We start from the raw sequence: 22,512 nt of genomic DNA, 5'->3' as shown, positions 1-22,512 counted from the left end.
AAATTTGAAGTATCGAGCAGCTGAGGAATCATCTCTGAAACAGCAGCTGATGAAAGCAGAGCAGCACAGCTCCAACAGGACGGACGCCGAGGCCTTTTCACTGCTGCTGTCTGCTGCGACCGCTGCATCTCAGCCTTTTCACTGGAGTCAGTGGGAGTGTGTGCGTCCCACATCGAATCACGCAGGGTGTGAATTTTGGAAGTGTGACTGATTAGAAAACATCATAATTGCATTGCATTTCCCGCTGAGATTCTCTATTTTGTTACACTTCATTCCCCATTCAATGCACAGTCTAGACCAGACTAATTGAGTGTCTATGGTGTTGATTCAGACTATTAACCATCTGTGCCTCTTCCTCTCTCTCTCTCTGCCTCTCCTCATCCCTCTCTCCTCCCCGTCTCTGCAGGAGTTCGGAGGACTAGTAGGATGCTGAGTATCATTCCTCCTCGCAACTGTTCTCCACCCTGCTCTCCATGACCTGAGAGCGCCACCACAGCGGGAGGAAAGAAATACCAGAGAGAGAGCGAGAGGAAGAGGAAGAGGAGGGCAGAAGGCCAGGGAAGGAAGGAAGGAAGGAAGGAAGGAAGGAACACTCTTTTTTTTGTTGTTATTGTTTGTTTTCCCTTTCTGAAATGGCGGCGACGGAGGCCAATGCGGCGCCGGTGGTCCAGGAAGACGGGAAAACCCCCGAGAGCAAGCCGACGGAGGCAGAGCAACCGGCTAAAAACGCCAACGCAAACTCAGAGACTGTCAACAGCGAGATTGTCGATAAAGATGGCACCGCTGTCAACAGTGAGGTTGTCGATAACAAAGAGACTGTGAATAATGACACAGCGGCGGCGGCAGGAGCTGAGGAGGGAGAAGCGGCGGCGAGCGAGGAGGCAGCACCTCCTCAGAGCTTGGAAAACGCCTCCTCCGCTGAGCCCAAGACCTCGTTCCTGGACTCCTTCCTCAACAAGAGCGGCCTGGGGAAGGTGATGGGAGGAAGGAAGAAGAAAGAGCAGAGCACAGCCGCTGGAGGGGAGGAGGGCGCAGCTGAAGGAGCAGAGAAAGAGGGGGAGAAGGGAGGCGAGGAGGGCGCAGCAGCCGAGGGAGGAGCAGAGGGAGGTGCAGAAGGAGAAGCAGCGATAGAGAAAGCTCCAGAAAATGGAGAGAAGGAGGAGGAGAAGAAAGGAGACAAGGGCAAACCTGCGGAGTCTAAATCCACAGTTCGAGATCTGATCCGGAAGCCGGTGGCGAGGATCTTCTCCCATCGCAGCACGGAGAAGAAGGACGGCGCCGGCACAGAGCCCCAGAAACAAGTAAAGGTTCGGTCCAAGTCCCTGGACCGGCTGGAGGATCCAGAAGCACTTAACACCACCATAGAGGAGGCAGGAGCAGCAGGAGCAGAGGGAGGCGCAGAGGGAGAACAGAAAGCCTCGTCCTCCTCAGCAGCTACCAAGCACATGAAGCGCTGGCACTCCTTCAAGAAGCTCATGGCTCAGAAGGCGCACAAAAAGAGTGGAGGAGGAGGAGAGGATGGCAAGGAGGACGGAGTGGATGGAGAAGGAGGCGGCGGAGACTCCTCCACGCTGGACTCCAAGGAGTCGGGACAGAAGAGGTGGAAGCTGAAACGCTCCTGGACCTTCCAGGGCCTGAAGAGGGACCCGTCCATGGTCGGCATCAGCGGGAAGACCAAGGGCTCCGACAAAGACTCTGCCGATAACGCCAAACCAGAGGAGGCGGCTGCAGCGGGAGGAGCTGAGGAAGGAGAGGAGGCCAAGGCGGAGGGGGGAGCAGAGGAGGCCAAGACGGAGGGAGGGGAGGAGAAGGAGAAAGCCGAGGGAGCCGAGGAGGAGAAGGCAGCATCTGCGGGAGGTGGGACGGTGACGCAACACGCCAACGAGATCTGGACCTCCTTCAAGAAGCGCGTCATCCCGAAGTCCAAACGCGCCAACACAGAGTGCGCCCCCAGCGGGGAGGAGGACGCCGGTGCAGCAGCCACCTCAGGTGAGAGGAGACACCTCCTGACAAATGAAACGCGAGACTGAACCTGCAGCAGGTTTGTCAAACGTACTTTAATCCAGAGTTTTATTTCACGCTGACAAACTGAACAGGAACAAAACCTCAGACGTGTCGTCAAGAAGGTTTCAAACGGCACGTTCTGGTTCAGTTCAACAGGGTTCAACGCGAACGCCGTTAAAGACAGCGTGTTCACTCTGTCTGTGTCTGTCCAGGGAGCGCCGACAGGAGTTAGCGCCTTGCTAACTCTGAGGGAGGTAATGTAATTGAACATCCTCCCAAATAAAATATTCAACATCTGATGTGAAATTCAAATCACACTGTAGCTTCAGTCAACAGTGGGGACTAAATTTAGCCGCCTGTCTGCCGCTGGCTGCATTAAGAACGTGGCCCAAAAACACAGAACCGTGGGCTCATTGAGTTTCACCCAAATATCTTTAAACAGAGCAGATTTTCGTTAAACTCAATCAACTTTCACCCAAATTCCTCCTGGAATGAATTCATCCTCAGCAGAGTTGTTGCAAAGAACATTTTTTCAAATTTCCTCCTTGAGTTTTGTAATATTGAGTTTTTAAATTAATTTTAGCTGCTGAGGAAAGCTGAGCCTCAAGCACTGAAGAGCTGCGACAAGGAGGCCCAAATGGAGCTAAACGTAGAGTAAATACTGGACTTTAATTCATCAGGTGGTCACAAATAATCTTCAAATCAGTTTAAGAAGGCAGCAATCTGTAAAATGATTGAAGCCAGCCTTAAATATAGTTATCTGAATCATTATGCTTTAATTTAATCCTTTGTAATCAATCATTCTGCAGGAGGAAGTGACGTTTCTCAGGGTTAGGGTTAGGGTTAACCCTTTCAATGAAAATCTCATTATTCATAAATAAGCTTCAACCCTGAACTCTGGTCTTCCCTCCAGGTGAGGAAGGAGCAGCAGAGGAGGGCAAAGACGGCAAGTCAGCCAAGGCCAAGCGCTCACATTTCGGCCGTGCAGTTTCCCTGAAGAACTTCATCATGCGAAAGGGCAAGTCCACCAGCGTGGACCTGGGTGAGGGCGCCAAGGAGGAGGAGGAGGCCACGGAGGGAGCAGAAGCAGCGGAGGAGGCAGGTGCCAACGACGAAGCTGCCGCAGCGGCCGAGGAGACCAATGACAAGGATGCAGCGGCGGGCGAGAAGACGGAGGCGGCGGAGAGCGGAGGGGAGTCGGCGGAGAAGACGCCGGCCGAAGCTCCGGTGACCAACGGGGAGAACGGCTGCACCAACGGCACGGCGGAGGAGCACGCCACACACAATCACCAGGAGGAGGAGGAGAAGACGACGGGGGGCAGCCCCGTGAAGAAGACCAAGGAGGCAGGAGCGAAAGACGAGGCCAACGCCAAGATCATCAATGCTACAGCGGCTGTGAACAGCGGTGAGTTAGAGCACGCTGAGCGGGACTCTGATGAGCCACCAAACAGCAAAGAAGGAGATACTAACGAGAGACGAGAAGCAGCAGCACTAACAAACCATAGCAGTAAACAGAGCGAAGGCCGCCGCCAGCACGCGCAGCTAGCGCTAACGGTTAGCAGGGTGGAGGAGGAGGAGGAGGAGGGAGGGGAGGCAGAGGCTCCACAGCGTGGTGCAGAGCCATGTGGGCAGGGAGAGAGGGAGGTGGAGCAAGATGAGGAGGAGGAGATGAGGAAGAGGGATCTACGAGATGCAGCGGTGGCTATCGTTCAGAACGTGATGTCAGCAGCAACTGACCAATTAGAGAGGGAGCTGTGCATCGACAACGGTCTAAACGGGTGTTACGACGCCGATGTGTGATCCTGATAACACACACACACACACACACACACACACACACACAGAATGACACAAACACACACCTAATGCAGGTTAATGCTTGCATGAATTTCACTGAATGTGCCAAACGTTATTAGCACCGCTAGCACACACTTAGCATGCAAACACACACGTTAACGGACGAGTTCGGCCTCTGGGGAAACGGATCATTTGCTTTATTTTAACGAGATCAAGATGGATCTCAGGTCTGTGTGGAGCCGGGCGCTGTTAGCCTAGCTTAGCATAAAGACTCCTGGCTCTGTCTGAATACACACACCAGCAGCTTTAACACTCACCGAGTTTCCAGTTAAAAGATTTCTGGACAAACGACAGATTAACCAGATATCAGTTACGATGACGGATTAACTTTTTAATCATTTTATCAAACAAAAATGACAAAAAAATCAGATTTGAACTCCTCAAAGGTGAAGGACTGATGGTTTCTTACATCTTAAAGAGCAAACAATTAGTTAATCCAGAAGATAAATACCAGATTAATCAATAATGAATATAATAGTTAGTCTGGGGCTGATTAATAAACTGCTGGCAGGTGTGTTTTTGGACTTCGGATGCAGCCAGGCTAGCAGATTCCCCCTGCTTCCAGTCTTTGTGCTAAGCTAGGCTAACCACACAAGACTTGCACAGACACACATGAAGCCGCTGTATATGCAGAAGCACACACACACACGCACACACACGCACACACGCGCGCGCAGGCATGCAGCTTCCCTGGGCGAGCGCATGTTGAATGCAGCAGTTCCTCCTGAGTCCCTTTAATCGTGGCGTCGTTGTTTAATAAGTGTTTGCTCACAAGTGAAAAATCAGCGAGTGTTTGACAGAAGAGAAACGAGGGATGAAGAGAAGAGAAGAGAAGAGAAGAGAAGAGAAGAGAAGAGAAGAGAAGAGAAGAGAAGAGAAGAGAAGAGAGAAGCGTCTCTTTCATTTCCTGACTGCTAATCCGTCATAATGTCGAGTTCATGCACAGAACGAATCATCCACCGGTGACGGGGACTGAGGCGGCGAGCGCGGGTTCCCAGGCAGCTACGGGTGGAGGCCGACTGTCCATGAACTCGTAAATACGAGACGCAGCCTGTCCCTGCAGTCCTTTAAGAGGACGTTTAGGGGTGATGATGTTTGATTTCAGCTTTTATTTTGGTCTGTTATGACCCACAGACATGACCGGATCGAGGAAATGCGATGATGGAGATGAAATTTTCCATCTCCTGACGTCTGAAGGTTTTTTATTCACCTGGAGGCAGTTTTTCTATCCCTGCGTACCGTTTCACACGTTCCCACCTGGGAGCCGCCGCTGGACACCGAGCATCAGGAGGTGAAGTGCCTGCGAACCAGAAGGTGCTCTGTTCTCGCCTCCATTATTTATCAGTCCCAGCCTCCTCTCCATTCACTGCAGCATGAGGCTCGGTGTCCAGCAGCCGCCTGCTTTGATCTCTCACAGCCGGCAGATGTTTGTAGAGAGCGTCGCGGCGGCGGCGGCGGCTGCTGCCTCGCGGTTTGCTGGAAGCCTCTTTGAAGCTCAAACTCTTTTGCTAGAATTGAACTCGGTTTAATGCCTCATGTTCGGCTTCTCTCTGAAAATAACATTTGACACAAGCACATCAGATGTCTACGCTCGCCACAGCCACATTCAGTGTTACGTTTTAGACGTGCGCTCTATGGATCCATAAACCTGGATCGCACCTGTGACGGCCGCATTCCCATCCTGTGGGATGCTAGCATGGGTACACTAGCACACAACGTCCAAGCAGCATCTGACAGCTGAAGCATGATTACAGTTTCAGTTGTGCGAGGGTTGAAAATGCTGCATGATGATTTCTGTTCAACGCTTTCTGACTTTGTACAGAAGAAGAGCACAAAAAGCTTCACTTACAGCTGGAACGACTGTGAAACCGGCGCCTCCTGCACGTTTTAACAGGATGACGTGCATTTAGCCAATTAGCGGTCAGACTGAAGGCGGCGCCGAGCTGCTCACCGTGAGACGTTATCACCATCACTACACTTCAAAAGAAAGAGAATCGATGTAAAACCTGAAGAACGTTCTGTCCATCAGATGTGCTGTTAGCTCCTGAGTGACTACGTTAACTGATTTTTAACTGATCTCAAACTTCCTGCGTTCCTGCTCCAGAGCGCCTGAAGCTTCATTCATTTTGGATGGAAATGATTTATTAACGAGGAAAGATTACATCCACTTCTGCACGTTTCCAGCCGATGCTGCCAGTCAGAAAGAATCACATAAAGCTTCAGTCACAATGAGGGAGGTCGTGTTTTAATTGGGCCGGGAAAGTCTTCCTCGTCGTCTTCCTCGTCATCTTCCTCGTCGTCTTCCTCGTCGTCTTCCTCGTCGTCTTCCTCGTCGTCTTCCACGCCAATGAAGCTGAATGAGCTCGAGCTGCAGCGACACCAAAATGATGATTATCTCAGGAAATTTTGTAAATGAACTCATCATGAAAAGCGATTCTGTGTTCAAAGGGAAGTGGAGTTCACTCGTTCTGAAACTCACGCGATCGCCAAACATTACGAGCAACGTTCCGTTTCCATGCACAGTCCGAGGACCAGAGAGAGCGTCTGATGAAGCTCGAGGTCCACGAGATGGTTAGTGTGAGCGGAGCACAAAGACCGCCAAAGGCTCGCAGACCCTCGACCTCCTCGACCCTCCGGCGGCGGCGCTGCAGAGGCAGCTCACCGCTCGCCGCTCGCTCTGACTAGCTGTAGCTCAGATAGTTAGCTCTGTGTTTGCTGTGCGAGAGAAAAGCTGGTTTAGCAGACATCAATAGAGTTGAGTCCATCAGCGGATTAGCGGCCAAAATCAAAGTGTTACGGAGCCTCTTCAACAAGCCAGATTAAGCAGCCTTCCCTCTCTCTGGGGGAAGCAGACAGAAAGACAGGACACAGACAGATGGACGGTCAGGGCGTTTGATTTCAGGGACAAAACCGTCCCCTTAAGGTCACGAGGAGGAGTCCAAACATACGAGAGAAGAAGAAGAGAAAACGCAGGTAGAGGACAAAGAGGGACAGACAGGCAGAGAGACAGACTGTACGTCTTCATGTGACGACGTCCTCCGTTATGATGTGACGTCACGTCTTCCTCATGAATCTGTTCTTGTTCTTGTTGTTGTTGTTTGCTTTGTGTACGTCCTTAACACAACAATAACGTAAACTAACCAACACTAGAGAGGCCAACATCTGTACTAAACCACTAAACACACATACGACACATGACTGTTTATTATTATTATTATTATTATTATTATTATTATTATTATTATTATTATTATTATTCTTTTCCAGGACCTATTTTTTAATACATTTTTTCAATCTCTTCTGTTATCATTTACCAGACAAAAAGGCGGGAAACGTGTGAGGCCACACAAAGAGGATTAGAACTGCCCGGGATTCGCTGAGCAAGGAGCTCTGAGCCCCGCCTCCCCTAACTCCTCCTCCTTCCTCCCCCTCCTGCTCCTCCTCCTCCTCCTCTCTCCCTTCATCCCGCCTCCTTCCTCCCGAATAAACGGAGTAATCACGTGTGAACAGGTCACCACGGTGAGAGAGAGAGAGAGAGAAAGATGCAATTCATGTAGATGAGAAGTGAGAAATAATAATCACTCAGAAAGCAATAATTCAAGCCCTTCTTTTGGCCCCTCCCTCCATCCCTCCATCATCCCTCCATCCATCCCCTCCGTCCGACACATGCATACATACAAACATGTCCATCCAGTGTTTTTATTTTTCTTTGCTTGTCTGTGAGATTTTATATTGTCTACGAGAGAAAAGAAAAACGCAGAAATGTAAAAAATGAAAATCGAGACATTCCACCTCCTGATTTCCCGCCGTCCTGTTTTCTTTCCTCCTCGCCGAGCTACTTAACTGCGCTCTCTGTCTCTGCCGACTCCTGATTGGTGGATTTAAAGAACAAAAAAAGAAAAAAAAAGACTGTTAGTTTTATATTTACGGCCATTTTGGTTTGTAGTCCCCCCTCGACCCTTCGCCCCGTCCCCGTCCGTCCCAGTAGATATTGACAGTACAGCAGGACCACGTTGCTCCAGTATATAAACTGCCCCGAGGACTGCCACTTCCCAGCGACACTGTACCGTCTTCAGCTCTGTGTGTTAATGTTTTTAGACTGTTATATTGTGTACATGAATAAAAAAGAAGAAACCATCTGATATTAAAGTCAAAATGTTTTTCTTTTTCTCTTCCTGTTTGGTTTGGATTCTCGTTTCTTTCTTGTTTGATTTTCTAAAAACACATCTCACTGTTACCGCAGTCTGACGATATGCTGTAATTAAAAAATAATAATAATAATGATGATGATGATGATGATGTTTTGTTGGTCCAAGTTTTCACATGTCCGCTAGCGAATTGTCAAGAAAAAATAGTACAATAAAGACTAAAATCTAACAACTAAACTGCAAGTCATTGTGGGGTTTTCTATTTTTATCTGGATGATTGAAGTGTGCTGTGGGTGGGGGGGGGGTGGGGGGGGGGGGGGGGGAGGGGCCGGGCGTCACGCCGGAAGCCCATTGGATGCTCATTAATCTGTGTATCGATAATCTCATCCCTTTACGTAATGGGCGGAATAATACGAGATTTCTTTGTATTAAAGCAGATCTGTGTCTCATCTGGCAGCAGGCTGCCTGAGGACAGGTGGACACGTCCACATGCCGGCCGCTGTCCCCTCACGCCGGCTCGGTCCCTTCAGAGAAGACTCTGAGGACCTCCAAAAAGTACCAGCTGAAGGTGGAACAAACCTCTGTGTGGCCAAAAGTATGTGGACGCTTCGCCTGCGTACTCTGTGTACTTTTACTCTTTGACTCCTTCACGGTTTGTTCAAATGAAAGACATCAGAATATTTAACACAGTGAATATAAATCAAATAAATGTTGGAAAACCCTTCAGGAGCTTCAGAAGAAATACTGAGATCCTTCACTGAAGTAAAAGTACTGAATTAAAAATGCAAAATGTACTTAAAAGTGGCTCCTTTCAGTGTTATATTATTACAGAAAATTTGATCATTGCAGTATTTTCTCTGACGACACATGGAAGAGCATTTTCATGTTGTACTTTGTCAATGTGGAGCTGATTTTACACACTTTGTGTACTACTGGGTACTGCTGATTAGTAGTAGAATCCTGCATCGTATTATTTTAGAATATCAGGTTTTCTTTTATGTAAAAGTACTTAAATGTAGTGTGTTAGAAGTAGAGAGCGGCACAGAATGGAAGTACTCAAGCAAAGTACACATATCACTGTACTCGAGTAAATGTACTTCGTTACTTTCCTTCACTGGAAACTGGAAACGCTGATTTTTCCTTCATGGTGGGAAAAGAAACACGGAGACAAAGACGTGTCCTCTGTCCACTCTGCTCCGTCTGTCCCTTCGCACTTGGTGATGAAAGAAGAGTTTTTCTTCTTCTGCATCTCTTTGGGAGGCTCGCTGTCCTCGTAGCAGCTGCGTGGGCTTCTTCTTCTTCTTCTTCTTCTTCTTCTTCTTCTTCTTCTCTGGAAGGTGTCGAATCGTTTGTTCTGCTTCGTTTCTGAATCTTCAGCAGCGTCTCTGCACTGTTCAGCACGAGCAGGTCGTTTCTGCTGAGGACGTCCGGTTCCTGCAACTTCCTGCGTTTTATGAACGAGCGTTTGAGCTCAGACGAGCAGATTCGCATCGTTACGAGTGAAGCGTCCCGTCAAAGTGTCCTCGAGCCAAACACGAGCTGCTCGTTCAGTGTGAGCACACCTGAAGGTGAGCTGCTGACACACCTTTAAAGGACACAGCACACGCAGGACACCTGAACGCATCGTGGAACAAGAATCTGATGTTTACGCAGCTCCAAGAAAAGAGAGGACGAACTCGCCTGTTTGAGTCCTTCTAACAGTTCAGCTGTGATTGTTTTTCAGATTGAAGTCTGAAAACCAAACTGGTTTCCCAGTTTAGCACGTGTGTGTGTGTGTGTGTGTGTGTGTGTGTGTGTGTGTGTGTGTTTCATGTGGGAGTTTTAAATGAAAAGATGTAAAAGTACTGATTCATATCCCATCTCACTGTTTCATCCTGTCCTTTTGTTTTGGGCAAACTTAGTCTAAACTTTTATAAAATGAAATTGTTTTGCAGACATCAGTCATCTGAGGACAGACAGAAGAAAACGGACGTGGATTTACGAGAAAAAATGAAGAGAAGCAAAAACACATGAACAAAGACGAATCAAACCGGAGCTGCTGCTGTCAGCGTCCTCAGAGGGTCCGCGGGCCACACGTTGAGACTCACAGCAGCAATAATAACACGTCTCACCGTCTGTGAAGAGCGCGGTGACGATAATTCCCTACTGTCGGTTGAAATCGGCAGCATACTGTCTTGCTGTCGGGCCAAATCTGTGGGATTATGTTATTACAGCCGTAATGCCAGAGTACAGTAGCTGCTACACACACACACACACACACACACACACACACACACACACACACACACACACACACACACACACACACTCTGAAGCAACCACAGGAAACCCGATGCTTTGTGGTTTAAAGATGCGTTCGCGGACAGAGCGCAGTCATGATCACGTCAGTTGTGACGGTGTGTCGGCACGTCCTTCCTCCTCCTCCTCTTCCTCACTGAACTGCAAACAGCTTTGAAGAGCAGATGGAGAACATGCCGGATGATGATGGTGTCTGAGTTGTCTTTAGATTTGTCTTTAATTGGGTTACAGCTCAGGTCACAGAGATGGAAAGAGGCAGAACAGATGGATTACATGTCAGGATTATAACGTAAAGACAGCAGCTGCTAAATATAGAGCACAGCGTCCACCCGCGAGCCGCACACCAGTCCTCTGTCTTCATGCTCAGATTACAGTCCATCAGTAGATTTACACACTCTGACTGAGGACAGACATTTAGGCTGCAGCTGCTATCATTAGATCAAATTAGCGTGTGCAGATGGAGGATTCGGGGTCAAGTTTGAAGACATTTTAGGCAGCGACGAGGTTTCGATTGAGAGCAGCTGCTAACGCTCAGTTCAGAGGCGTCCCTGAAGGCAGCACCGCTAGTGTCCTCTGGAGGCCGCAGCGGTCCCTGCAGCGTGACCCTGAGAGGACAGAAGCTGAGACATGCTGAGGACGTAGCCAGAAGGCTGCAGGTGGATGCAGGAAGGTGGAGCAGCATCCGTCACCTCCTCCAGGAACATCTGCAGCAATATCTCTGTAAACCACGGGTGCGTTTGATTCGTACGTTTCTGCAAACATTTATAGTTTGACCTTGTTGACCTTCGACCCCGAGAAGCTTCGCCACAGCTCGACGCCGCTGATGTCAAACAAACATGTTACAATGGCTAACCGCCTGCTAGCACACGTCAGCGCGTCCCATGATGCATCTGTACGTATGTTTCTGTGTGTTTGATTTCAGGCTCTACGTCTGTTTTTAGTTTATTTTTCCCAAAAGAAAAAAAAGAGCAGAAAAATGAAAGGAGTCTTTTTCTTTCCAGGATTTTTTTATTAACTTCTGACGTATTTACAAAGCAAACAGCTCGTCACATAACGGATCTTTCTGGACAAACAGCAAACAGACGCCGCTCCGCGACATGAGACACAGACGTCCACCACACGTCCTTCAAACTGATCGCTGAAGTATACAAAGGCTTTCAGATGAGACTCCTCCAGACTCCTGCCTCGTCCTCTGAGAGGACACAGTGAGGAGACGCTTCACCACCGTCTGAAGTCCAACAAACACTGCGTCCTCACACTGAGGCCGCGGCGTCGCTGTAACCAGCCAAGGCCTTCTCAAAGCGCCGCACGTCAATTCAACACCACACCCGGCTCTGCTGCGCCGGAGCAAAAATGAAGCACCACCCGCTGTCAAACACATCTGATCCAACCTGAATCTGACTTCACCTGTTCTGACGCAGGTCGTGTCTACGAGCGGAAACGAGTCGCAGTCTGCAGACGCTTTCCGTCAGAGCGAGACGCTGCTGCGGAGCGGATCGAGTGCTCGCGCGCACGCACGCACGCACGCACACACACACACAGCTGGCTGCTGCTGCGGAGCGGATCGAGTGCACGCACGCACGCACGCACGCACGCACGCACGCACGCACGCGCACACACACACACACACACACACACACACACACACACACAGCTGGCTGCTGCTGCGGAGCGGATCGAGTGCTTGCACACACACACACGCACGCACGCACACACACACACACACACACACACACACACACACACACACACACACACACACACACACAGCTGGCTGCTGCTGCGGAGCGGATCGAGTGCTTGCACACGCACGCACGCACGCACGCACGCACGCGCACACACACACACACACACACACACAGCTGGCTGCTGCTGCGGAGCGGATCGAATGCTTGGACACACGCGCACACACACACACACACACACACACACACACACGCACGCACGCACGCACAGCTGGCTGTGGCCAAAAACACTGCACACATGAGGCTGGACAGCAGCAATATGTGTGAGCCTGTGTGCGTGCGTGTGCGTGTGCGTGCGTGTGTGTGAGCTGCCATGCAAATTAAAAGAAGATGGACAAACACTTTGACTGACGGGCGAGCAATGAAGCATTGAATGGACACAGGACGTGGACATGAAGGCCAAAGGTCACGCTGGAGGAAGTGAGGGGGGGTTTCTGGGTACCAACACCTGGTCTGGCATCAGCCAATCACTGCGGCCGAGCAGCCAACTGCCATCGAGCTACGGCAGCTAGCATGACTAAAAAGAAAAGAACTGGTCAAAACTGAACTAGAATCCCTGATTTACCTGGCTGACCAGCCAATCAGAGAGCGTCTCCTCCGAGTCTGTCCAACACCTGACAACCTGCTGGGAGCGTCCGGCCCGTCAGCCTGATTCCAGATACTCTGACAGCCATGACAGAGACAGTGTGAGAGAGGACGAGAGAGGACACTCATCACCACGGACCTCCTGAAGACGCTGCGTCCATATTCTCTTTGTCTGCTGCTGTGTTCATGGCTGTGAAGACGAGTGTCCCTCTGGGACAAAGACGGCGAAGTCTAAAAGCAGGGCAGCGTTTCATCAGACGTCTTAAATCTGTTTTTGTTCCAAAACTAAAAGCAAATCAATAAAATCATTTTCAGGCGGTTTGAACTCTCAACCTGAGCGACGTCAGCACGTTTTAACGGCTCGAAGTGGAACGAAACCAGAAGCAGCTTCAGAGACGAACACAGAGAGGACGAGACGAGAAGAGACAGGCCGAGAGGAGCAAGAGCCAATCAGCAGGCAGGATTCAGTCTGCCAACGTAAACACACAAACGGCGACGAGGAGACGAGATCTGAAATCACGTTTCCACACGTGAACCTCGCCGGCATCAAACACGTCAAACATCCGAGTCTCTACGTAGAAATATAAATACAAACAGGCAGTAAAAATAAAAACGAGGCTCCGTGTCCTGAGGACAACGTCTGTCCCGCCGAGGACGACGTCTGTCCCACCATTTGCACAATCAGGCTCATGAAGCTCAGAAATCAGGGATCCAATCAGCAGACACTCGCTGCTCTGCGTCCCCTCCATCAGTCTGTCCTCAGGTGAGCGCGTCCTCCACTGTCCTCCTCTGTCCTCCTCTGTCTCTGCACCTCCCACACTCACATTAATCTGTCCAGAGTCCTGTTTCTCCTCCGTCCGCCCGTCCGTCCTCTTCTGCTTCACTCCATCTTGGACATCTCAAACTTGGTGGTCATGGTCTCCTGCAACAGAAAACACATCGATGAACCTTGAGCTCGTCCAGTGACGCCAAAACCTTCTCTCTGCTCGTCATTTAATCACTGAAGCTGATTTTAGTCTTTTCACACAAACAGCAGCAGGTCAAAGGTCAAACCCTGCCTCCTTTCTCACCTGCCAATCACAGCGTGACGTCGGCGTTGTTTGGGAGAGTTTTACAAACGGTCGGACGCAATGCGACGTCGGGAGAGGAGCTTTCGGAAGTCGCTCGACCGGAGGGCGTTTAGCTGCAGCACCGCTGACGGCCACTAGGTGCCGCTCCAGTCAAACAGTTCAGTCCCATTAACGCCTTTAAAGACAAGCGTACGGATCGAGCGACCCTGCCGTCCCTACTGCTCACTCCATCTTCCCCTCTTCTCTCCCTCCATCTTTGAGCAGCAGGAGACCGTTCACGGATGTAGCGGCGCCGTTAAGATGACTCCTTCCCTCCCTCCCTTCCTTCCTCTCTTCTTCCCTCCTTCCTCCCTCCCTCCTTCCCCTGCCCCCCCTTCCTCCCTTCCTTCCCTCCTCCCTCCCTCCCTTCCTCCCCTCCTCCTTCCCTTCCCTCCCTCCCTCCCTCCTTCCTTCCTCCCTTCCCTCCCTCCCTCCTTCCTCTCTTCCTTCCCTCCTCCCTCCCTCCTTCCTTCCTCCCTTCCCTCCCTCCCTCCTTCCTTCCTTCCTCCCTTCCCTCCCTCTCCTCCTCCTTCCCTTCCCTCCCTCCCTCCCTCCCTCCTTCCTTCCTTCCTCCCTCCCTCCTTCCTTCCTCCCTCCCTCCCTCCCTCCCTCCCTGCAGACAGACTTCAGAGGTCATCTCAGCTCATTACTTGTTGTCTCTGTGATGTTAAAGCCTCTCAGTGTTACACAGCAGCTTACATGAGAAACTGATTTTCTGTAAGAGGCACTCTGTTGATTGCTGATCACTTAAAAAGCTTCAGGATCAAAGAGTGAATAATCTGGAAATGGTCTGAAAACGACGGCGGTGGCGGAGAAACATGGCCGACGTGAGGCAGACGTCACGTGTCAGCTGACGAACAACCAGCGAGGTCTCATGTTTGTGTTTGTGTTCAAGGTGATCGCTAACGACTGCGCACGCACGCACGCACGCACGCACGCACGCACACACACACACACACACACACACACACACACGTCACTATCAAACTGCTCTGCTCGCCATGACAACAGAGAAGAGGATACACAACAGTGTGATGTAACCGTGGCAACAGCTATTCTGAGCGGCTGCCGCCCTCTGCTGCTCACAAGCACAACTACAACGTGTGTGTGTGTGTGTGTGTGTGTGTGTGTGCGCGTGTGTGTAACTGACTAAACAGTGATAAAAGCCTCGTCTGTGCGAATGCTGCAGGTTTGTCGACGGTTTTCCGCCATTTTTGTAGTTTCTGGCACCTGGTCGCTCCCTTCACATAAAGCCCCGCCCTCACCTGTCCACAGAGGACGTACCTCATCAGAGTCCAGCAGGGGCGGCAGGGCGCTGTGAGGACGAGAGACAAAGACCGTCAGATTCATCTGTAACACAGGCTGACAACCACGATGAAGGTGATGATGATGACGATGACTTACACATCCGCCATCGATGAAGGGATGTTCTCCTCCACCCATTTCAGATCTTCATCCTGGAAAATCAACAGAGTGCCGCTCAGCTGATCTATGACCAGATCAATAATATCGATAACGATAGCGTCCGTCTGCTCAAACTCTTCGTCGTCACTCACCACTTTGTTGGCTTTGGCCGTCCCGTTGGACTCGTTCTTCATGCCCCTCATCTTCATCCCCTCTGGAGCACGCAAACACAGAGATCAACATACATATTAATGATGACGATGATGATGATGATGAGAGGAAGGAAGGAAGAGAGGAGAGAGGAAGGAGGGACGGATGATGAGAGGAGAGAGGAAGGAAGGAAGGAAGGAAGAGAGGAATAAAGGAAGGAAGGAAGAGAGGAATAAAGGAAGGAGGGAAGGAAGAGAGGAATGAAGGAAGGAAGGAGAGAGGAAGAGAGGAGGTAAAAGAGGAAGATTTCTGACCGAAAGCCTCATTCATCATTGGCTCCTTCTCCTCTTCCTCACTTTCTTCATCCAGCAGAGGACTGAAGGCGTACCTGACAAAGAGACACAGAAATTGGTTTTACTCACGGTCAGACGGAGACCAAGTGTCCAAAAACTACCCGGACGTCCCCCCACCTCTGGTTATTGGCCGACGGTCGCCATAGGAACATGATGACCAATAGGATGATGGAGAACAAGAAACGCCAGAAGGCGTCATCGATCCACAGCTCCCTCCAGTCCTGCAGACACGCAGAAGACGTCTGTCAGGAAACCGCTATCGGACACAAACGAGGCTGAACCGCACGATGAAGAACGTGAAGACTTACAGACTCACACTTGGACATCCTGAAGGTCTTCGTGGTCCAGATGATGAAGATGACGGAGGCTGAAACACACAAACACGTACGAGCTTCAGACGCGAAACGTTTGAGCCGAGGTTAAACACAGGCGGCGAGCCTCGTACCTATGACGGCGAAGATGAGCGTGTTGGTGAAGTGTCTGTAGAGAGAGAGCTTCACCACGTTCCTCCTCAGCCTCAGCAGCTTCATCGTCTGAGCCAGGCTCACGAAGATGTGACGGCACGGTCAAGGAAGATGGATGCCGGCGGGAAGAAACACTGACAACTTAAGATCACCGCGAGCGCTACGACTCACGACTGTTAGCTTTGGTTAATTACACGAGACGAGCGTCGAGCGCAGAGACGCCCGGAGACACGAGGACACGAACAAAGCAGGAGAAGAGACAGAAAGAAACTACGGAAAAAGGAGGTGCAGGAGCGGATATCCACCAGCAGAGGGTAGAGTCGAGCACAGCCAGAGGGATAGCAGCCAGGAGAACTACATCATCTTCAGCCTGGAAGAGAGGAAGAGGAGGAGCAGAGAGGAGAGGGGAGGAGAGGAGGAGCAGAGGGGGGAGGAGAGGGAGGAGGAGGTGGCAGGAGACAGCGTGAAAGATATGACAGCGAGGATGAGGAGGAAGAGGAAGGAGGCAAGCGCAGGGAGAAAAGGGGAGAAAGAGGAAGGAGCAGGACAGCAGACATGGAGGACAACACTCAGGTCAATGAGCAGCTTCTGTTCACGTTTGTCTCACTCCACTGGTCGTCCCAGGCGGGCGGGGTTTACCCATCATTCAACAGTGTCAACCCGATTCAGTCTGATGAGGTGAGACCCACCGGACCAGTGGACACAAACAAGGACAACAAAGAGACAAACACCAAGAAGGTCCCTGAGTCATGTCCACAGAGCGAGACAGAGAGAGAGAGAGAGAGAGAGAGAGAGAGAGAGAGAGAGAGAGAGAGAGAGAGAGAGAGAGACATAGACAGACAGAGAGACAGCAGGCTCTTGTCTTTTACTGTCCTCTGGTGGCAGCAGGAGGACCTTCAGCAGCAGGTTGTTGCTTTTAGTCAAACTGTCTCACTGGCAACTTTTTCACATTGGACAAAACGCCCACTAACATCTGTTTTTTGTCTTCAGTGGGACAGACGTTGCTTCCTGTTTTCCGGTGCTTTCATGACACACCAGGAAAAAACGAAAACAGAAGCTCGTCTGCTGGAACGCTTACACACACACGAACAGGGTGTTAGTGAATCTCTTTACCTTCTGAGCTGATCACTGGTGTGGACATGAAGACACTGTGTGTGTGTGTGTGTGTGTGTGTGTGTGTGTGTGTGTGTGTGTGTGTGTGTGTGTGTGTGTGCGCACGCATGTTAAAGGATATCCACCAGACAACACAGGAGTCAGTGAAGGCCAGAACGATGTCACACAAAAATTTAGTGCTGCTGTTGTTGGTTCGATCCTAGAGAGAGAAACAAATTAGAAACACACTCACACTCACACACACACACACACACACACACACACACACACACACACACACACACACACACACACACACACACACACACACACACACACACGCTGTGTCACTCACAGTGTTGACTCGGAGGCTCCCCTCGATGATGGAGAACATCAAGTAGAGCAGACCGACACCGACGACTCTGTGGAGCAACGCACCAAGTCTGGGCCTGGAGGACAGACAGGAGACAGGCAGAGACAGACAGAGACAAGGACAGAGACAGAGGAGGTCCGTGTTAAACGGAAGGTCACGGGCTGGATTAAACGTACCAGGCAGCCGTCAGAAGCAGACTTACTTGACGATGCCGTATCCCAGACTGGCGATGATCACCAGCACCCGAGCCAGAGTCCTCTTCACGGCAGAGAGCACCTCAGCGAACACCACCGCCCCCTGGACTGCAGGAGGACGTCATTACACCTTCTGAGCGTCAAACAGCGCCAACAGCCACCTGAGCCTTCACCTACCTGACAGGCCGTCGTATCTGATGCTCTGGAACTCGGCGTAGTACACGGCCTTCTCCAGCATGCCCAGGAAGATGACCCCCCCGATCCAGAACTGGATCCTGAGCAGGTCCCTCCAGTAACAGGCCGACAGGACCAACCACAAGACGGCCAGCAGCACGTAGACGATGCACATCACCATGTAGAACTGCAGGCGAGCGAAGAGGAGGAGGAGGATGAAGGATCTCACAGCTCTGACAGGGTGCGAGTGTGTGCGTGTGTGTGCGTGCGTGTGTGTGCGTGTGTGCGCTCTCACCACCATCAGAGGCCACTCAGAGGCTGATATGTAGTCGCGAGGACCCTTCATGCTGACCTGCACTGCAAACACAAACAGAGCTCACATGAGTGGACACACCTGCACTGTCGGCACTATGTGACATAAAATGCTGTTTGTGTGTGTGTGTGTGTGTGTGTGTGTGTGTGTGTGTGTGTGTATGTGTGTGTGTGTGTGTGTGTGTGTGCGTGTGACTGACGCTGCAGGCTCCAGGGGGCAGGCTGGCTGAGGGGGTCGGGGGCCCGGCTCTTGTCTTTGACCTCTCTGATGTTCAGGATGAACATGTAGGGTCCGTCCTCCCAGCTCTCGGCCACGGCGTCGAAGTGAGGATGAGTCGCCGCCTGCAGACCACACGCAGACATTCAGACACACGAAACAAACGTCCACTCACGCCAGGCGGTGGTGGGACTCAAACCGGCGTCTCTTCAGCCGGCTGAGACCAACGTTTGAACTCACCTTCTTAGGAGGAGGAGCAGCTTTTCCCGTCTCCGCCGGCGCTCCTTCCTTCTGCTTCAGAGAACAAGAACATCGAATCAAACACTCAGTAAAGTGACGCTCAGACTTCTAAAGGACGACGAGACGAAGAGTTCTGGACGTTCTGCTCCTCTTTCTACTCAAACGTTACACGTTCTACAACACGTTCTGCAGCACAGATCAAGACGCGTTCAAGGACTCTTCATGCTGTCCGTTCTCTGCAGCCTCTTTGTAACTGTTCATGTGTTCTCAGGTTCTACAGGTGTGTCTGCAGGTACCTTCAGCTTTGCTTTCCTACCTGTTTTACGTTCTGCTGGTCGAGGGAGGAGGGGGTGCTCACCTTCGGCTCCGGAGGCGCCGGCTCTCCCCGCCTCCTCCTGCCTGGAGTCTTGACTGTGGTTGGCTGGAGGACAAACAGATTTGAGACAACAAATAAAACCCCGAAGATGATGAGTGACCAGCTGCTGCGTCTACTTCCTGTTCTCACTGCAGCAGATCGACGAGGTTCGATCTAAACAATCAGACAGTTTCAAGATGGTCGCTAAAGATGACATCACTTCCATGTTTTACCCTGTGAGATGTTTGCGTGACCTTTGACCTCTGAAGCAGGAAGTGACTCTCACCTGCTGCGGGGGCAGTTCTGTCAGCCGTGTTCTCATCTCAAAGTCGTCCAGGCCGAACTGTGTCGCAAAACAAACACACCCGCTTCAGAACACAGTCACACACACACACTGCTTACTGATCATCAGTCACTGTGTGTGTGTGTGTGTGTGTGTGTGTGTGTGTGTGTGTGTGTGTGTGTGTGTGACCGTGTCGGGCTGGCAGGTGACGGCAGGATACTGATGGAAAACGTAGAATCCACTTCCTCCTCCTGCTCTGACCTTCGTTGACCTGAAGTACTCTTCTGCCTTTTTCTCCTAGACACCAACAAACAAACAAACAAACAATGTGAGGACGAGGCGGACGGCTCAGATCAATAACGGCGATCAAACGACGATCACAGGATTCATGAAGCGTGTTTGATGTTGGCTGACTCACGTCCAGGTTGAAGACTTCATCGTAGCAGTGCGAGTTCCTCAGGTACCAGGACACGTTGAGCTGGACGGGGGAGGAGGCGTTACAGGTCTCCGTCACCACTGCCACACACACACGCATGCATGCATGCACGCACACACACACAGAGCAGATTAATGACAGGACTTCTTCTTCTTCTCGTCTCGTCAGATCAAACGTGGTCGCGATGAGTTCAGGCTCACTTACGTTTGAGGTGGATGAAGCTGCTGTTGAACAGAGTTTTGGCGAAGTAGAAGAAGTTCTGCTGCTTCACGGTTTCCTGGAACAAACAAACAGTCGATGAAACTGAAACTCAATGAGCATGTTTCTGTTTCTGGTCTTCCTCTGTGGGAGGAAGCCGGAGTGCCCGGAGAGAACCCACGCATGCACGGGAAGAACATGCAAACTTCACACAGAAAGGCCCGACCCGGGAATCGAACCTGCGACCTTCTTGCTGTGAGGCACGCGCACTACCTGCTGCGCCACCGTGCAGCCCATGATCATCAATAACGTTATTATTGATTATCATCAATAACACTCACTGCTCATACGCATTTAGCACTAATGTTAACATGAAACAGAGATAATTAAGAGACTAATTGGTGAGTTTCTCTCAGTGTTAATGAGATGGAACATCAGCTCTCAGGTGAACGAACATCTGTGTGGAAGATCGTCGCTGATAAAACCCGCAGAACTGGTTTCCCGGTAAGATTAGCTCATGCTAGCTAACGTTAGCTAACGCTGCTGACATGTTTCAGACCGCCTGAACCTTCCGGACCACAAGGAAACCAAACCGGAGCTCCTTCCGTTCGTCTCGAGCCTGTTTTCTATCCGAGTGTCAGCTAACGCGGAAAGATCCGGCGCTGACGTCTGCGTATCAGCGCGCCGCTGAAGTCCAGAAACTCACACTGTCGACGTTCAGGATCCATTTTCCCGGTTCGGACACAGCACCGACCGGCCCACTGAGAGCCGCCAGCGCCAGCAGCAGCAGCGCAGAGGACCAGAGGACCGGCCCGGTCCGACCTGGATCTTTGGAACTCGCCATTTGCGCCAGAAGGAAGAAGAAACCAGCAGCAGCAAGGCATCTGCGACAACTCACAACAAGCTGGACACTTCCTGGTTCCGGCTGACGTGACAGGAGATGTGCGATGCTTTCAGAGGCCGTGGGAAGTTTGAAGACAATTTCTAAACGTGTGGTTTTCTATTTAAAAAAAAAACACAACAAATATCTGTAGCATTCGTATTGAAGCGTGTGGAGTCATATGAGCACCAGAAAATAGTTAATATGATAATTTAATTTCTGTTTATTCATTACTAATGACTTCAGTTTGGGCACTTTGATGTATTTTGAAGGGCAGTCACCGGTAAATATTATTAGTACATTAGTATACTACGGCTATCCCGACGCATATCATTGTAGTTTGTCATTGTGACCACGAGGGGGCACCCTTTCAGCTCAGCGTGTTGAACTAATGTTAGCCGCTATGTGTATTATTTTATCTTTAAATTGACTTCAGTTTTTCTTCTTAATGCTCTTTATATCGTTTGTTAAACACTTTGCCATGTGTACTATAAATAAACTTGCTTTGCCTTTTACTCAGAAACTGCAGAGGAGGAAACAACGTTTTTAAGGTAAGACAATTAGTACTTTTATTTAACGCCACTTCCTGTTTGTGGCTGCTCAACACAAATGTACCCGCAGGGCTTCGGTGTTCATTTTGCTCATGTTCAGCTTCAGAGGTGGACTTGGTGACAGCTGACTGTGGAGGTACATGGCGCGAACGGAATGTGTAGCATCGTCACCTGTAGCTAAACGGTGTGTTTTAAAGGCGAACCGCAGCGTCGTGCTAACTTTACTTTTTATATTAACGGTAATTGAATGGGTTGGCTGCTGTGGTCTTAAACCGTGATGCCTGCCCGTCGACACCTAATTTGTCCTGTAAAACTGTCTGTTTCTATAATTTAATCAATTGCACGTGACAAGCTAGCTAGCCGCTAAATACAACTTGTTAGTAGGCTTATTTTGAAAGTGTTGACCGGAAGTTCTACCGTGCTGTGCCCACCAAAAAAGTTAGTGGGAGGTGTCGATGTTATGGTCGCCAGTGGATGCTATCACCTTTGTTGAGTGCACTGATTGTATTTTCATTTCAGTTGAAACCGGAAATTGAAGTGCATTAATTGATATGATGAAAAAAAAACAACAACAACAAAAAAAAGGATATGGATATTAATAAGAATGAGTGTAATTTCTGATCATAAAAACTAATATAACCTGGACACAGACGTCAGAGGATCTGTGTGGCTGCAACATGAATGGAAGTCAATGCGCTTGCTCCCTTCAACACACAACTCCCACAGCAGTAAAGTTTAGGCTCATATCTGAATATTTTGTGTTTTTAATCCACATTTTTTTTGTCAGTTTAGGTCAATTTCAACCAAAAGCTGAAACAGTTAGTCGATCAGTTGATGAGTCAATCAACAGAAGAGTGAGCAGCAACAAGCTTGTTAATCTATTGATTAAGTCGTTAAACAGTCACGTGACCCAGTTCTACCAAACCTAAACTACATGTTGTAACTGAATTTTAAAGTTATTCTGTATTCAGAGATTTAATGTTTTTGTTTCTTTCTTTTTTTTTTTTACTCTTTCTTATAAAAGTCATGACTGTTGTTGCAGTAAATGTAGTATCAACAGATAGAAGTACACACTGTGGGTACAAATGAT

At 50.1% G+C, this 22,512-nt stretch overlaps 3 protein-coding genes across 4 annotated transcripts in view; 2 read left to right on the top strand and 1 right to left on the bottom strand.

Moving 5' to 3' along the window:
- LOC139336172 (high mobility group nucleosome-binding domain-containing protein 5) overlaps positions 1 to 8,252 on the top strand; it is a 28,518-nt gene extending 20,266 nt beyond the window's left edge. The window contains exons 2-4 of the mRNA XM_070970122.1: positions 407 to 1,989; positions 2,918 to 3,409; positions 7,179 to 8,252. Of these exons, the coding sequence (XP_070826223.1) occupies positions 633 to 1,989; positions 2,918 to 3,409; positions 7,179 to 7,201 (1,872 nt within the window). The 5' untranslated portion in view covers positions 407 to 632 and the 3' untranslated portion in view covers positions 7,202 to 8,252. The remainder of the gene's footprint in view (positions 1 to 406; positions 1,990 to 2,917; positions 3,410 to 7,178) is intronic.
- The window catches only part of capns1b (calpain, small subunit 1 b), a 193,456-nt gene that overhangs the window by 164,519 nt on the left and 6,425 nt on the right, over positions 1 to 22,512 (top strand). Inside the window, exon 1 of one of the 2 annotated variants that reach the window (XM_070970127.1) lies at positions 20,481 to 21,422. The exons of the other annotated variant lie outside the window; for it this stretch is intronic. The gene's annotated coding sequence lies outside the window, so the exon portion shown is untranslated. Of the gene's footprint in view, positions 1 to 20,480; positions 21,423 to 22,512 lie in introns of those variants that run through there. 2 annotated transcript variants of the gene reach the window in all.
- On the bottom strand, positions 11,305 to 20,835 carry LOC139336170 (transmembrane protein 87A). The gene is made up of 22 exons (XM_070970118.1): positions 20,698 to 20,835; positions 19,998 to 20,070; positions 19,776 to 19,873; positions 19,547 to 19,654; positions 19,361 to 19,417; positions 19,036 to 19,140; positions 18,720 to 18,773; positions 18,463 to 18,604; positions 18,246 to 18,307; positions 17,954 to 18,137; positions 17,785 to 17,884; positions 17,565 to 17,658; positions 17,352 to 17,429; positions 16,099 to 16,207; positions 15,962 to 16,020; positions 15,771 to 15,874; positions 15,615 to 15,688; positions 15,303 to 15,364; positions 15,151 to 15,203; positions 15,031 to 15,061; positions 11,948 to 13,559; positions 11,305 to 11,849 (listed from the first exon to the last, which is right to left on the bottom strand). The coding sequence occupies exons 1-21, from the start codon at positions 20,833 to 20,835 to the stop codon at positions 13,518 to 13,520; spliced, it is 1,827 nt and encodes a 608-aa protein (XP_070826219.1). The 3' UTR covers positions 11,305 to 11,849; positions 11,948 to 13,517.

This window comes from Chaetodon trifascialis, chromosome 9 (assembly GCF_039877785.1).
Source record: "Chaetodon trifascialis isolate fChaTrf1 chromosome 9, fChaTrf1.hap1, whole genome shotgun sequence".
Lineage (NCBI taxonomy): Eukaryota > Metazoa > Chordata > Actinopteri > Chaetodontiformes > Chaetodontidae > Chaetodon > Chaetodon trifascialis.
This window is presented reverse-complemented; position numbering and strand designations above follow the sequence as displayed.